Below are 16,883 nucleotides of genomic sequence, written 5' to 3'. Positions count from 1 at the left end.
ATGGACATAAATATATAACATAAGGCATACATTTTACGTCGTTGCATTATTTATTACTCAGCTGTATATATAATTCTGTAAATATGTTCGTGGGTTATTATTTTCACTCTTTATTCTCTAAATAATGGATGAACCGGTAGAAAAATAGAGAACGCTTCAAGGTGACGTAGGTATGGTAAAACAGGGGTTAGAAATATTAACCAGTCTATCTGCGAGCTGCGCGCTAAACGCGAGCCGACTTATCTGACGAAGCATTTGAACGTCAATTGAGATATTACGTTTTCTGTCGGATATTTTTTTTATTGGACAAGCCATAGGTACTATTCCATAAATGAATACTTCGAAATGAAATTTAAAATACGAATATTATTAGCAGGTACCCGTTACTTCGTTCGGGTGTCTTTGTATGTTAGTTATTCGTATACCTACTCTACAAATGAGCATAAAACATTGTGGTGCAAAATATAGCAATAGGTTTCATAATTCGTTACTAATTAATTTTATAACGTATTGATATCACAACCTACAAAGTTTCAAACCCCAAACTGAAAAAAAAAATTGTTCTCTATATTATCCCTCTAAAGAATATCCCCCTTATGCCTGGGCCACACTAATGAAAAAAAGTGTTTCACGTAAGTGTGGCCCGGCATTAAAAGAAGAATTCGAAATTATTTTCGTTTCATTTAATTAATCCCCTAAGGTGGTGAAAAGGGGGTTGAAACTTTGTATCGGGAACGATTTTGTTTGTGTGAGAGACTTGAAACTTAATAATAGAAAACAAGAAAAGTGAAGCGTTTTAGAAATTTCGTCTAATAAGGTGGTGAAAATGGCGTTCAAAGTTTATACCGGGAAATAAATTTAATTTAGAGTGAGAGACGAAACTTTGTAGAAAAACATAATATCAGAAATTAAGAAAACTGATTTCATTGTTTTTGAAATTACCTCCTAAGGTGGTGGAAATGGGGTTGAATTGTATCGGGAACGATTTTTTTTTGCGTCAGGATTCAAGTAGGTATCTACTTGAAACTTCGTAGAAAAATATAGTGACCAACGAATATAATATTCGTTTGACTCAACGAATAGAATAGAATAGAAATAATTTTATTCGTGAGCACAAATACAAAATAGAAACAGATGTAACAGATATAACAGAGATATAACAAGAGAAAAAACCAAAAACCAAACTGCTATTCTTTGCTGCACAATGTTCATGAAGAATGAAAACAACCATAATTATTATATTACATTGTGAAGGTAATGGGACGCCTAATATGCTGTCAATGAAAAAACGATGTTTGAATTTAGAAAAAAAGTATAATTTATTTCATATCAATATTTAATTAATTGTGGTTCGCTCAATCCAGTTGCGGCTGGGACGCGTCGCAGCACTGATCTGTAAATTGAAAAACTAAATTATAAGTAACCATTGTAATTTTTTTTTATTGTTATTTTTGATTTGAGTCAGTGTTGCCCATCCGTCACAAAAGACGAACTTAAAAAGGGGCGTTAGATATAATAGACAACAAAAAATACTTCTTTACAGTATTTATATCATTTTACTTAGAAGAGATGATTTATTGAGAAAACTTAAAAACGGCTCATACTGAAACTATAAGGGTTTTTATAGAACTACGGAACCCTTAATATGTATTTCATCCTATTTCAATTTCTAATACATTAAATACTTACCGTCAAGAAACAAAACTACACTACATCGAATCGTCTTGATCTTGTTTTTGCCAGGCTGACCTGTAACAGACAAATAAAGGCTTATTTAGAAGCAGGTACAACTCTTTTATTTACTTTAATCAGAATGGCCCGGCAGCCATTGACATATATCTCAGGACTAGCCTTACGGGCAATAAGAATGGGAACGGGCAACATGGTTGGTTGATGAGTTCGCATCACGCGCGCGATTGGTCGCAACTAGTTGCGTTAGACTGTCGAATTCGTGAGTGACACCGCTGAACTAGTACCATTTTTAGTGTCCGTAAGGCCTGTACTGAGATATACGTCAATGTAGGCAGCCTGTTTGTACTGTAGAAGACAGCACAGAACATTTATGTACTCGTATATATTATGTTAATTTAACATTTTCGTTTTAGGCAATAAGGTGGCAGATCCTGTAACGCTCACAGTGTGCATAGTTTATACAATAACATATTCTGCGAGGTTATATGATTGAAAAACAAAGGGACATGCAAAGGACCCCCATGACCACAATTACTCTGACAGATCACAAGAGTAGGTACGACTGTCGACTGGTAAGAACGTACTGATGTCGAAACACAATTGGTGCATCCATTCGTTTGATGGCTAAAGGACGTTGCTTGAGCTAGGCTCAAGCACATAATAAGTAATAGTACTCTACCGTACAGAAAGGACACTTCCTACAAAACCGAAATTTGACAGCGATTCAGGGTCGAATAATGAAATCCTTTTCTAACTTATAGCATTATCCTTTTCGGCTAAAGGGTTGTCAAAATTTAAGTCATTGTCTTATCTGCGGTCGTGCACGCAAAGGAACGTCAAGTTGTGTCAACCCTAATTAATTGCTCGGAGCAATGCTGAGAAGAATTAACCTTTTGGACGCCAATGACCGATATATACGCACCGCAGGTCCAACGCCAAAGACGTAGACCTAGGTGTACATGCATAAAGTTCAATTTCAGTTTTGACACTTCGGTGACGTGGCGTCTGAGAGACAGCTTTTGTATTTGACACGGCGTCGAAAAGGTTAACGGAGCCGAGTTTGCCCGAAGTCAGGAGTGTCTGCAAACTTAATTACATGCTTTATAACTTTTTTAAACAATTTTAAAGTTAACCTCGGAAGCTGGTCGGCCATTGAACGGGACATTGAGGACATTCCTGAGATCGGGGACATTCCAGTGATTCCGCTACGCTGGTCTTGGTCATCTATGTAGTTTCTGTAAAAAGAGTAAAGTGTACAAAATTTATTTACGAACCTCCAGTTCCGGTTAATTAAATAAATCAAATGGTTTTACTTATTTTTTTTTCTTAATATAGCCTCAGACACCATATGCAAATAAGGTGATGAAGTATTAAAAAAATGATTGATCCAATAAGGTCCTTTTTATCGCAGAAAAGTCACCACTGCTGCCTTAATATATGTTTGAAGTTTACCTACTTAATATGCCATTATGATTTTCAACGTGAAAAAGACCAGTTACAATTGGCCTGATGACAAATTTTGAAATCCCTTTTATTATTGACGGTACACTTGTACTGGTTCCGAAAAACACAATATTTCAGCTATACTCATAAGATTTAACATAAATAATTGTATTTTTTTATAGCTATGATATGGAATAGAATTAAAGAACCTGAATCTTAGGTTTTATTATGCTAAAATAAAAATGACAATGTGACAATCATGACATTCTTCCCTCCTTAGTCCTGAACGTAGTCCGTCAGATGGGAAGGGGGTCGTCGAGCTCGAGCCGAACGACGTGGCTCATTCGGAATAAAATGGGAAGGAGCTGGCTCCGATCGCCGTGGTTCATTTGGAATAAGAGGGGGAGAAGTTGGCTCTGCAGTTACGTCTGGAGCTCCGTCATTCGGGGTTGTTTCGGTTACTGGGTCAGAGGACCGAGCTATGGGATCTGCAAGTCCTTCATTTCCATGGCATTCAAAATCATGATGTGTGTCATTATCTGCACTAGTATTTGTAGGAGAAGGATCGTTTGTGTTAGATTCCGTTAGTGGCACTGCACCCCTGGGAGCGAGGTGGCGATTCGAAACTAGCATCTCTTTGCCGTTTGATAATCTCACTGTACTATAGCTAGGATTTGCTTCTATTAGATCAACTTCTTCTACCAGAGGGTCGTACTTACTTGCACGAATGAATTTCTTAAGGAGGACTTTTCCGGGCTGTAGCCAAGGTGGCATAGATTGCCCCCACGAAGATCGTCGACAGTGGTTAAACATTCTCTCGTGCGGTGTTTTATTAGTTGAAGTGCAAAGTAAGGACCGGATGCTATGTAACGCTTGTGTCATCACAGTCTCCCACATGGTAATAGGTAAGTTTTTGGTTTTTAAAGCAAGGCGAATTGTTTGCCACAGAGTACCATTCAGGCGTTCGACCTGTCCATTTCCTTGCAGATTATAAGGTGAGGATCTGCTTGTGGACACGCCCTTAGAGTGTAAAAAGTCTTTCATTTCAGTAGACATAAAAGAAGTCCCTTGGTCTGTGTGAATAGTTGCCGGATATCCAAATACAGAAAACAGTTCGCTCAGGCATTTTGTGACTGTTTAAACCTCGCGCGAAAACGCCTCGTAATCCATTTGTGACGTCATTAATCAGTTGGTGGAAGGGTGATAGACATTGTTTACTACTTACAGTTACGAAATTTCTCTTGAATCCGAATGATATTGTTAATTCAGCACCATATATTATGATTAGGGATGATAAATACATTACAAACATTAATCACAATAACTCATTTTATACAAAAACTCTCACACGGTTGCAATTTAAGATGAATTATTTAGATACATGCAAATTCTGAGTGAAATCACCGAGCGCCGGTTTTACTTTTTAATTTTTCATTTTTTCTGGTTCCGACAGCCAATCATTGCCATAATGATAGTTCCATTCAGCCAAATAATTAAAAAAGTTTTTTGGTGAAATATCGTATTATTTAGCATTTTATTTATTTAATTACAAATAAATATTTACTTTACATAGTGTAATAATATTTTTTGGACGTAATAAATGTTTAGTGGCGAAATAATATTTTTTTTGAACCTCCAAACTCTTTGGTGAGGATGTATGGATTACGGTCAATGAGGATTGATGACGTCACTCCTTAGCTCGCTTCTGATTGGCGTTTCAGTCAAAATGGCTGATTGGAGAATCTTGCACTTTTATTTTATTGAATATATTAATCATCCTAATGTTTATACTGAGATTGGGCCATTTTTTAGAACCATATTAACATATATGTTTCTTTGAAACCATTATTTCCATGATTCTTTGTTACTGTCATCAGGCCAATTATTGTCCCCTACATCATTAAGTAGAAGAAATAAATATATATGTACATATATGTACCTCATAACTTTATCAGCCATAGACAGACCGTAGCGTTGTTGGTTATTCATCATGGATCTATAAAGAGAACACAATTTGTCACCTCCCACTACCTACTTACTTACTTACCATAATATAAACACCCTCTTTAGATTTACCCTTAGAATATGGCCAGGTGATTTAGTCGTGATCGTCTAGTCTAGCGTTAGGACCCCTCGAAGTGAACCGCGGTACCCTAAGTTCTTTAATGAGTATCAGCTAAATTTTGGACTCTGATTTTATTTACAATTACCTGGACTTTAGGATAAATATTTTAAGATATTGGAAGCACATTTATTATGACGCTAACGAGTAACTTACTAGAATAATTTATTAAAATACAGAAACAGTACCAAAAGTTACCAGAATTTATTAGTGTAATGTAAATGGAGTTATATTTTACTTCAAATGATATTATTTAGGTAAATGCAGCATATATGATAATATGAATATAAAAGAAATATATTTGTTAAAATGAGTTTAAAAATGGGGTTGGTAAAAGCCTGCTACAATCTATTAAGCCTCCGGGATAACATATGAGTAGCACTCCTGGGGTAAGCCCATTTACACCCTAGCATTTAATATTATTATCTACCAGCTTCTATTCGAAATATGCTACCCATACGCTCGATGCAGGATTGGGGGCTCCTAGTCCAATCAGCAAGGTCAATTGGAACTCCTACCCTACCTCTTTAGCCAGACGGGCTATGACCAACACTTCGGAACCTATGCGTGCCTAGATGACTATGAAGAGAAGTGTCAAAGTATCCATCAGTCATCAAAATTACTATTCTTTTTTATTTCAAAAGCTAGGGATGCGAATCCCATTTCCATTCCCCAGAACTAAAATATAAACTGTATTTCTAGTTTTTTAGAAGTATGAACGAAGTACTAAGTTTATTTGTTAAACTATATACTAAATTTTATGAGACTGAAATATCAAGATGAGCATTATTTCACTCAAATTATCCTTTGGATTACTCTTGCCTGCCAAAGGTTCCCTAAAACAGCTAGTCGTCGATTTTCTATCTCCGAATAGACTGTGTTCCTAATCCCAACTTGATATTTATGATTTTATTGTGTAAATACCTTAGAAACATGATTATAATACTCAGTACCTCGTCTTTACATCAGAAAACCAGAACTTCATAAATAAAAATAGAGATAAAATTTTACATTAATTATTTTCCCCAAATAGATTAAAATATTGGAAGATTTAAACAATTGAAACCCTTTACCTACGAGGGGCGTTCAAAATATTCTCGGTATTGATATCTTACGACCTCTTCTAAAATTTCTTTCGTTACTGGCCGCTAAGGTTTATTCATTGACATTAAAAAAAAGTATAATTCGAACCGAGATGGTCTTTTGTTTTTCTGCAATTGCTGAACAAACATGAACATCATGTGCGAATTGACAATGTTAACTAAATTAGAACATCGATGCGTGATTAAATTCTTGACAAAACAGGGTAAAAATCAAAAAACCATAAAAGAGGAAATGGATTGTGTTTACCGTGAGTCTGCTCCTTCTTTATCTACCATTCAAAAGTGGTCAAGCGAGTTTAAACGCGGAAGGGAGAGTATTGAAGATGACCCTAGACCTGGCCGGCCTGTAGTAGCTACTTCACAAGAAAATATTGATAAAGTGGAAAAACTTATATTGGAAGATGGTCGAGTGAAGGTAAAATCTATAGCACAAGTAACCAATCTCTCTATTGGTACCGTACATGATATTATACATGACCATCTTAATATGTCAAAAGTAAGTGCAAGATGGGTTCCGCGAATGCTGACTCGGCTTCAAAAAGACATGCGTGTAGCTTGTTGTTCCGATTTTATTAACCTGTGCGGTGAAAATCCTGATGAGGTGCTGCAAAGAATAGTTACTGGAGATGAAACCTGGGTTCATCATTATGACCCAGAGAGTAAACAAGAGTCCATGCAGTGGCACATTAAGGGTTCAGCTCATCCCAAGAAGTTCAAGGTCATCCCTTCAGCTGGCAAGGTCATGGCCACGATATTTTGGGATTGTGAAGGAGTATTACTAATCGATTATAAAGAAAAAGGTGTAAATATCACAGGACAGTACTACGCTAACATTCTACGTCAATTAAAGGATGTAATTAAAGAAAAGAGGCGAGGAAAGTTAACCAAAGGTATTCTGCTTCTGCATGACAACGCCCCCGTCCATACTGCTCATATTGCCAAGGCAGCTATTGTTGAATGTGGGTTTAAAACTGTTACTCACCCACCGTATAGTCCGGACTTAGCCCTCAGCGACTTCTTTTTGCTCCCCAATCTTAAAAAGGATCTGCGTGGAAATAAATTTTCTGACGATGAAGCATTGAAGGCGGCAGTGGAGGAGCATTTTTACACGAAAGATAAAAAATATTTTTACGAGGGATTAAAAAAAATAATTGATCGATCTTTTAAGTGTATGAACATAGGGGAGGAGTATATTGAAAAATAAAAATATCAAACTTTTCGTACTTGTTTGTTTTCATTCTCATACCGAGAATATTTTGAACACCCCTCGTATTAACGCACAATTTTAGTATAGTAAGACCTTAGTTGAAGTCCCTTAAAAAGAGAAATACATCAGTTTTACAGACCAAGACTAGAACGAACCCTAAATTCCGAATAATTAGTGTGTGAATTTACCCTAAACCTACCCTTGTCCCTACTCTAGTATAACCAAAGCACAGTTCGTACTTACCATCGACCTGGTACTTTGGAATATACGCAAGTGTATCCCTACTAAGAAGCTGTAAGAGTTCGGCGAGCGATTCCGAGAATGCAACCTAACAGCTCGTGGACTTGTCTCCCCCCATGGCGGGTTGCACAAAGGCAGGGTGGCAACATGGGTAAGACAGGGCCCTATTATGTATATAAGTGGTATAAATAAATATATTTAATATACGAAGCCTCCAAATACTGTAGATTTCAAATGGGCCCAAATTACTCCGGATGATGCGCACGTGACATCCCCATTATTCATCTAACAGCTGGACATTGGAGAGCTAAGGAGGGAGACGTTTTTCACCTTCTATGTTGGTAAAGAGAAGGTGCCAAGATAACCCTCATCTTGGAGCAAAAAGACTCCTAGACAGCTCACATTTAACACCGCAAGGGGTGAGCGGTCCAGTCGGACAAACAGTCAGTCCAAACAATGATCTGGTTTTAAACTATATAGCAAAAGACCCCATAGTAAAACACTAAAATAACTAGGTTCAATTTTACGAACCAAACTACTCACAAAATCAAATTAACTGAACACAGAAGTGAAATTCCCTTAAACACCGCTATCTAAGTTCAGTTTTATGACGATATTGTCCCCACAAAACCAAACACAGACACGCTTTCCAAGCCCCTGTTATGCAACGATATTGTCCCTGCATAACGTGACGGCACTTAGAAAACACAGTGTAGAAAACTTCACTATAACACCACACAGTAGCAAAGAATCCCCGCAATAGCCCAAGTTCAGTTTTACGACGATATTGTCCCCGTAAAACTAAACACAGACACGCTTTCCAAGTCCCTGCTATGCAACGATATTGTCCCTGCATAACGTGGCGGCACTTAGAAAAACACTGCGTAGGAAACTTCACTATATTTAAATCCCGTACTCGGTAACAAAGAATCTCCACAAAAGTCTAAGATCAGCTTTACGACGATATTGTCCCCGCAAAACCAAACACAGACACCATTTCCACGTTTAAATTCACCAGGATAATTCCAAGCGAAAACAAACATAGTAACAGTAGTAGAGGAACTTTGCTCACCGAATATTTAAACGCCCGAGAACCAGAGTCACTGCTAGCCGATGGTTGAAGAATGAATGAATACCGGCGGTCCGCTCCTGCCTTTTATACTCTTTTACTGGCGACATACTGGCGACATAATGGCGACATACTGGCGACATAACGGCGACATACTGGCGACATAATGGCGACACAATGGCGACATAACGGCGACACAATGGCGACATACTGGCGTCACAACGGCGACATACTGGTGACATAACGGCGACATAATGGCGACATACTGGGACAAACATTAATCAGAAAGTACCAGGATACCATGACTGAGGAAGAGGTTATTTGCCCCGTACCTATTAGCGATATGCAACCGACGACCAGTGATTTATTAAGACAAATGTTTACCAAAAGTACCAGGCTACCATAACCGAGGAAGAGGTCAAAAGTCGTAAAGTTCGATGCTACCAAGATCTATCCCTTTCACGCTTGCGTCTTAGAGAAAGACGGAGATATTCTCAATGACGTCTACGCACACATTCACAGGCAATAATCGGGTAGTCAGTTTGAGTAGACTAAATTATAATAAAAAGGAACACTTTATGGCCCCTCTACACGCACGAACCTGCAAGCATTATTTTACTTTGGGATACTTTTAGTCTCTTTCCGAAAAACACTCCTGTGTGGAAGTATTTTACGTTCACCAGTAGCAAACATACTCAAAACATAGCGGGAAGTTTAAAATCTTAGGCGTTTTGGACTGTTTGTATTAACTCTGTACGACCGAACGTCACGCTGTCAATGTCACTGTCATTCTAATGTCAAAAGTTCACATATTTGGGTTAGTTTCAACTTGTGATGGTTATTTTACGCAAGTTATTAATCTAAATAGCAAAAAATTTATAGTGGGTTATATATTTAATGAAACCACAAGTGGTGAAATACGAAACGTGCACTTCAAGTTGTAATTGTGACATTATTCATTGGAATCATGCATGAAATACGCGACTGAAAGGGATTTTAGTTTCAAGGTATTTCTTTCTAGTTTGTGTGTTTTGTAATGAACAAATTAGGTTAATACTAGGTATGTAATAGGCATACGACCAGTCACAAATTGTTAAAGGTGTTACATATATTTTAAAATAATTATTTAGCTCTAGAGAAGAGTAAATACACAAGTAAATATATTATTTATCTCGTAACTTCGCGAGTAAAATATTCGAGAAATCTTGACTTTGCTTTATTATTGAACTAACCTCAAAAGCTGATCAGTCATGGATTTGTCTACACCAGAGTTTACAGCAGAGTCCATATCGGAACCACTTCTCCATCCGCTCGACCATTTATTATTATCCAGAGCGGACCTGTTGAAAAAATTAAAATAATAAAATAATTGATATCGAACATAGGTGCTATGTTTATGTTATAAGCCAAAGAAGTGAATTCTTCTGCGACCCATACATAAGTATTTAATAATGGATAACAGGAATGCATCATCATCATTCTCAACAATACTTAGAGAACTCGAAAAATTCAACTACATCATTCATATAGGTAGTTATTTGAATACATAATCTAGCTAAATTTGTATGTACACCCGTCAAACTTGCAGATTTCACAGACACTTGTTAACCTCACCAATTCAATATTTCAGAAAGACAACATGTAGGTTATATGCAGGCTGTAGCGCTATAGTCTTTAAAATAAAATGGAATTTACCTTAAAACCTGATCAGTAACGGTACGAGCAGCAGCAGAAGACATACCGGTACGCTGGAGCTGGTCTCCCATTGAGGCTCTGTTAATCGAATAAAATCAAATGATTGAAATACTGACCGCCAAATATATTATTATGTCAACAATTCGTTGTTTTATAGTAAGTACCACATAACTATAGAATATTATTTGTTATGTAACTTATTCATTGAGGCTCACCACTGGCCACTTTATGAATGAATTCCATTCATAATATATATGTGCATGCAATTTTGCAGCTCACTGTAGGTGCCTCTATTATTTGAATAATTAAATCAAAATCCCTTTTTTAACATTTTCTTGCGGATTATGTTTTGAGTAAAAGAATTAACAGAAACTACCCATTTGTACTGAAAATTACCATCAGTCATAAGTACCTATATTTGTGGAAAATCACTGCCGTGAATAGATGAAAAACCGGCCAAGTGCGAGTGGGACTCGCGCACGGAGGGTTCCGCACCATCAACAAAAAAACAAACAAAAAAACGGTCACCCATCCAAGTACTGACCCCGCCCGACGTTGCTTAACTTCGGTCAAAAATCACGTTTGTTGTATGGGAGCCCCACTTAAATCTTTATTTTATTCTGTTTTTAGTATTTGTTGTTATAGCGGCAACAGAAATACATCATCTGTGAAAATTTCAACTGTCTAGCTATCACGGTTCGTGAGATACAGCCTGGTGACAGACGGACGGACGGACGGACGGACGGACGGACGGACGGACGGACGGACGGACGGACGGACGGATGGACGGACGGACGGACAGCGGAGTCTTAGTAATAGGGTCCCGTTTTTACCCTTTGGGTACGGAACCCTAAAAAGAAGGTAGTTTACCCTTAATCAAAAAGTAACGTCTTGTAAACAGATTGAAAGCTTACCTTAAGACCTGATCAGCGAGAGAACGGGATGAAGCGGAAGGCATGCCAATGCGCTGTTGCTGGTCATCCATGCTGGCCGTCCTGTGAACACAACATTGTGACTTTAATTATTAATAACAATAACTTATCTTAACTTCTTAATTAACCTACCCTAACAAACCATGAGTTATTGAATTGAATTGGTTGCCTATGTTACTTATCTATTGAATTATTTATGAAATAACTCGTGAACAAAACGTTGATTAGTAAAACTTCGAGTATTTTTTGATACATTAACTAAACAATTAATTTAATACAGTTACAGACGTTTTTCTCAACTACCACGATGTGCTCTAACAGTAGGTGATCGTAGAACCGACCTATTTTTCGAAACGAATTACTAGTAAATTATGAGCTGATCATCAGACAAAACAAAATAGGTTTATAGGGGAGCTCAATTAACAAGAAGGCGTGCATAATGTGTTAAGTAATAGAAATATTACCTCAAAACCTGATCAGTCATAGAACGGGCTGAAGAGTAAGGCATGCCAGAACGCTGCAGGTTGTCTTCCACAGAGGATCTGTAAAACGGAACAATCAATGAATCAGCAAAACAAACATGATTTCCTTTCTGATACCGTAATTCGGGGCGAGTTCGCGCGAAATCGAAGTTCAAACCTAGATAAAAGTTTATTTTTATATGTGGAACATTGATTTATATACAAAAAAAGTGTTCCGGAGGTATGAATTTTATTTTGTCAATTATAGTTTGTTGCTACATTGCATAGTTTCTACGAAAAATGCATAATAGTAGGCAAAACCAGCTCACCCCGTAGTTGGGGTGAGATGGCTTACCAAAGGGGTGAGTTGGAAAAATTGCTAGGGTTGCCACTTTTGGATTAAGACAATAGCTCGACTTGTCAAGAGATTTATTTTATTAATGTAGCAAATTTATGTTTTATTTATGCTCCTATTTGAACCGGCTTAATGTTTTCGATAAGTAGTGACCCTTATTTTTATGACGTGCTAGGTTTTGCCTGCGGCTTCGCTCGCGTTATAATTTCACCCCCCCTTTAAGCTAAAAGGAAGGTCTATGTTCAACAGTGGACGTCTTATGGCTGATATGATGATGATGAACCACTCAGTAGGTAATAGCCTGTATTACTGTATGAAATAAATAATTAATTTCTTTGCTACTTCAATGATTTTTAAAATAATATTTATCATTTCATTATAATGTAAGACACTTTTGACTACTTATGTAAATCGACAACCCTGAACTACGAACGCCATCTCCCCCCTCTACCAAGCCGCTACACCCCGTTCGTAACACCAACTCTCCCCATTCGTGAGCCAACTGTCCCCGTTGTCGAGCCAACTCACCCCACAGTACAAACCTACTCACCCCATAAAAATCATCAAATGCGGTTGGATTGTTTTCAATGTTAAAACCATTATAAATAAAGAAAATATAACATATGTTTTTCTGTTTCCAATAAGCCATGTAAGAATATAAACGATATCCGAATAGTATATGAACACTTACTTTGGTAGACATCACTTAAAATCAAAGTTAAAATCAACTAAAAATCCGCCGATTTCGAGCATCAACTTTGAGAGTGAATTTGTGTTTCAAAATTGTATGATTTGGGAGCTTAGTGTTGCGAAAAGAAGAAAAAATATGTCTAAAAATATAATCAAATTACTTTGAGAGCAACATAAGCCCAAAAATTAAAGTAACTACTCAAAAAAGAAATTCTGGATTCGCAAGCCAACTCCCCCCGCGAAACCTACTCACCCCGAATTACGGTACCAACTAACTACTATATTATATGTATATGTACCTACTTTTTTGAAAATCAATCAATTACATTATTATTCGTATGGCATATGTACATGTCAATAACATTAGTGCATGCAATATACAAACATTTAATTTGATCGTCTTAGAGCTGGAACTGTAAAATAACGTCCACTAAATTTTATTGTATGGGAAGTTTCATATTTATTTAATAGGTAATGTTGATCAATCCGTCAGTGGTAGGGGATGCGATCTTACTCGTATTTTGTAATTTTTTCATTGAGCTCATAATTTGTAAATTTTTTTTTATTTGTAAGTCTAATAAAAAGGTATGTTAACCTCAAAACCTGGTCAGCAACAGAGCGAGCGGCCGAGGAAGACATGCCAGTACGCTGCATTTGGTCTTCAATGGACGCAGACCTGTAAACAGAACTAAACGTGTATAGGGTAAAGGCACCAGTAGTCAGCCTTATAACGACTTTTTTAAGTTTGAACGTTCGGCATTTCTACAGGATTAGTCGGATAATTAAAAAGATGACATGGTTAGATCAATTGTTTATCATAGTTTTAAAACAAAATATTTAAAAAAATAACAATCCTCTTTATAATATCTCTAATTAAGTTTAAACAAAAAGTGGCACTTTTCTCCAGTAGTCAGCCTCCAAAATCCAGTAAGCAGCCTCTGTGTACCCAGTACTCAGCCTATATAAACTATTCATAATAATTAGATCAAAATCACTGATATTTATATCAAAATCAACGATATTATAATATTTATTTTTTCTTTATAATTTTTGTTATCGTTATTGTAGTTAGTTGTAGTTTTTAATTTAAGTTTATAATTTTTTGCATATATCAACAATGTTATAATATCTATTTTTTATTTATAATTTTAGTTGTTGTTATTGTAGTTAGTTCTAGTTTTTAATTTTAGTTTATAATTTTTTTGCATATTATACGAGTATGTATTACTTACCTACTTGTTTACTTATTGTAAAAAATCTTATAGGTACATACAATTTTTATGACACGAAATTTGTTGGCCATAGGTACTTAATTAACTAACACTATTCTTGCAAATTAAGAATCGCAATATTTATTTTCTAATAATTAATCCGTCAAAAATTAACGAGGTAAATCAGGTAATATATAATTATGTTCCTAGTAAGTATTCGGTAAAAAATAATTAATCGAGTCTATGCAGATCTACTAATTATCAATAATAAACAAAGTCATATACCGACCAGGAAAAAGCAAAAAGAAAGTTATGTATAGTTAACGTTAAAAATATGTATACACTTTTGAACCTTATTTCAATGGGATAGGGTTTAAAAATGTAGACATATTTTTGGCGGCGACGTACCAAGCAAGGTCAATGGCTGAGTACTGGATCCGCGAAACCCAGTGCTCAGCCGCATTAAAACGTTATTTCAAATGCGGCTGACTACTGGGTTTTACTTTAAATTGACTAGGGCATGCCTAACTAAATTTGAAAATGTAAATTTAACGGTCCTAACGATCGCATTGGCTCGAAAATAATAAAATAAACGAATAACCCAAAGGTCAGCCGTGGGGGGCTGGGCACTGGATTCTTTGGAAAAAAGTGTTATCCAGTGGCCAGCCCCCACAATTTATAAGTAAATTATTGATATTTTCATTCAAATATAATGCAATTTAATAGATAAACTAATAAATAAACCAATAATTAACAAAAACAATAACTTTTAACATTAAAACATAGTTTTTTTTGCCTGTTAAGAGAACACCACGTGCAGTAAAAAATATGGCGGACATGACACAATTGCACTCGTCGACAAACAGCACCTGTATGGACGAGTATATTTCTTCCCCCCGTTCCCTCACCGCACCTGTCGTGTGACGTATTAACCAATAAGGAATCAAAGCTCCTATTTGAGTACTCGCGATTTGTTTAAACGAATATACCAGATATTTATGACCAATAAACGACTCAAAAGGCTGACCACTGGTACCCGGCTGGCCACTGGTGCTGTTACCCTACATATACACCTACTGTTGGAGAGAAGTTTGCTGATATCGTCTTTATTCCATGTACGATTCTCAGTAAATAAAAAGTATATATTCTGAAAAGTACCGAAAGGGTACTATTATTTAACGTCTGTGTGGAAAGAGAAGATTCCTAGAATGTATGGGCTCCCCTACATTTCACGACTCTTCTCTTTCCGCACAGACTGTAATAAAGATTTTATCCGGTATTGATTTTAAAACTCTTTTGACCACACATATTATTATGTGCCCTCGTAAAGAGTAATGATATTAAAGTTGAGAAACAAAAGCAATAACCTTAGAACCTGATCGGCGACAGAGCGAGCTATTTGTGAAGGCATGCCAGAATGTTGCAGGTGGTCTTCCACGGAGCCCCTGTGAAAAGGAAAACGTGTTGGAAGGCTCAGATAATACTAAAAGTATCTTTCACTCAACTCTCAGTTATTGTCAATATTTAATGTTGTTAGTTTGGCCCGCAATATTTAAAGAAGCGCTGCTTTCATCCTACAGAAAACTATAAACTTTTCACTCAAATGTCGGTGTGAAGTTGATAGACGGTTTGGTGCAACCATGATGCAACCGACTTCTACTCACACTACCCTACTTGTCAGATAACAGTCGGTAGAGCTGCGAACATTTTAGACCCGCTGGGCTAACAGAATCTGATTAAAACTGAAAAAATAAAGTATGCTTACTTCAAAACCTGATCAACCATGGAACGGGTCGCAGCAGAAACGACGCCAGAACGCTGTAGGCCTTCTGCTGAGGCCCTGAACCAAAAGAATATTCAAAATTTGAGAACAGAACTTACTATGCTTTAATGTGTCCTGCAAACAAGTAGCTGTAATAACCCTTTAGATAAGTATGTATTATGGTCGAATAGCTGGGATGACAAAACGTTAGGTTAGGTATGTAACATCTAAATGTTAGGTATGGCGAAACGATTAAAAAGAAAGGAAGTTAACCTCAAAACCTGATCGGCCATGGCACGGGCTGCAGCAGAAGAGATACCGGAACGTTGTTGGTCTTCCAGCATTCTGAAAACCGAAAACATATTACATTTTAAAAGCGAATTATGTAGACACTTCAAACATTGTTCTATGAACAAAAAAAAAACGATAGGGGAGGTTGGGGACCATTGGGCCAATGTCCAGTGGTCCCCTACCTCCCCTACGACCTACATTAATAATGGGAAATTATCAGAAGTAAAGCCACTGTGTTGGACATAGCATCAACTTGATTAATTTAGAAAACTCTAATTATATAGCAGAAATATTTTGGTAATATAAGGCACGACGAACGAATGAATAACATACTGAAAATGGTTCTTAATTTTTAAATAATTATACTCATCATTTTATTGATCGATCTCAAACCCATTACGCTTAGTAGCCATTGGAAAGCTAGATCAATTGTTTGTTTACTTTATATAGTTAGTTGGTCAAACCAATTTGTCAGTAAATAAGAACAAAAAAATCTATACTCATCCTTTTTTTTTACTAGCGTAAGACAAATATAGTATGTTTCTCTCTGTCTATGTTTGAAATGAGACGGTCCTTTGACAAACTATAAATACTCATGCATTTATTTCAA

At 36.6% G+C, this 16,883-nt stretch overlaps 1 protein-coding gene across 2 annotated transcripts; it reads right to left on the bottom strand.

Annotated features, from left to right (window-relative positions):
• Positions 1–1,337: 1,337 nt before the first annotated feature.
• On the bottom strand, positions 1,338–16,352 carry LOC134652903 (uncharacterized). 2 transcript variants are annotated; one of them, XM_063508135.1, is made up of 12 exons: positions 16,256–16,352; positions 15,986–16,060; positions 15,588–15,665; positions 13,605–13,685; positions 11,968–12,045; positions 11,486–11,566; positions 10,572–10,649; positions 10,109–10,216; positions 5,075–5,131; positions 2,826–2,927; positions 1,690–1,749; positions 1,338–1,393 (listed from the first exon to the last, which is right to left on the bottom strand). In XM_063508135.1, the coding sequence occupies exons 1-11, from the start codon at positions 16,342–16,344 to the stop codon at positions 1,710–1,712; spliced, it is 867 nt and encodes a 288-aa protein (XP_063364205.1). In that variant the 5' UTR covers positions 16,345–16,352; the 3' UTR covers positions 1,338–1,393; positions 1,690–1,709. The 2 variants fall into 2 exon arrangements, with proteins under 2 accessions (XP_063364205.1, XP_063364207.1); XM_063508137.1 differs by lacking the exon at positions 5,075–5,131.
• Between the last annotated feature and the right edge of the window lie 531 nt (positions 16,353–16,883).

The sequence above is a fragment of the Cydia amplana genome, chromosome 12 (assembly GCF_948474715.1).
Source record: "Cydia amplana chromosome 12, ilCydAmpl1.1, whole genome shotgun sequence".
Taxonomy (NCBI): domain Eukaryota; kingdom Metazoa; phylum Arthropoda; class Insecta; order Lepidoptera; family Tortricidae; genus Cydia; species Cydia amplana.
This window is presented reverse-complemented; position numbering and strand designations above follow the sequence as displayed.

Bases quoted from the DNA above. Each gene is read 5' to 3' on its own strand.
- LOC134652903 (XM_063508135.1), bottom strand. From the start codon at position 16,344: ATGTTTTCGGTTTTCAGAATGCTGGAAGACCAACAACGTTCCGGTATC. The intron at 16,061-16,255 runs GTTAACTTCCTT...CTTTTGGTTCAG, and splicing joins ATGGCCGATCAGGTTTTGAG to GGCCTCAGCAGAAGGCCTAC. The intron at 11,567-11,967 runs GTAATATTTCTA...TTGTGTTCACAG, and splicing joins ATGACTGATCAGGTTTTGAG to GACGGCCAGCATGGATGACC.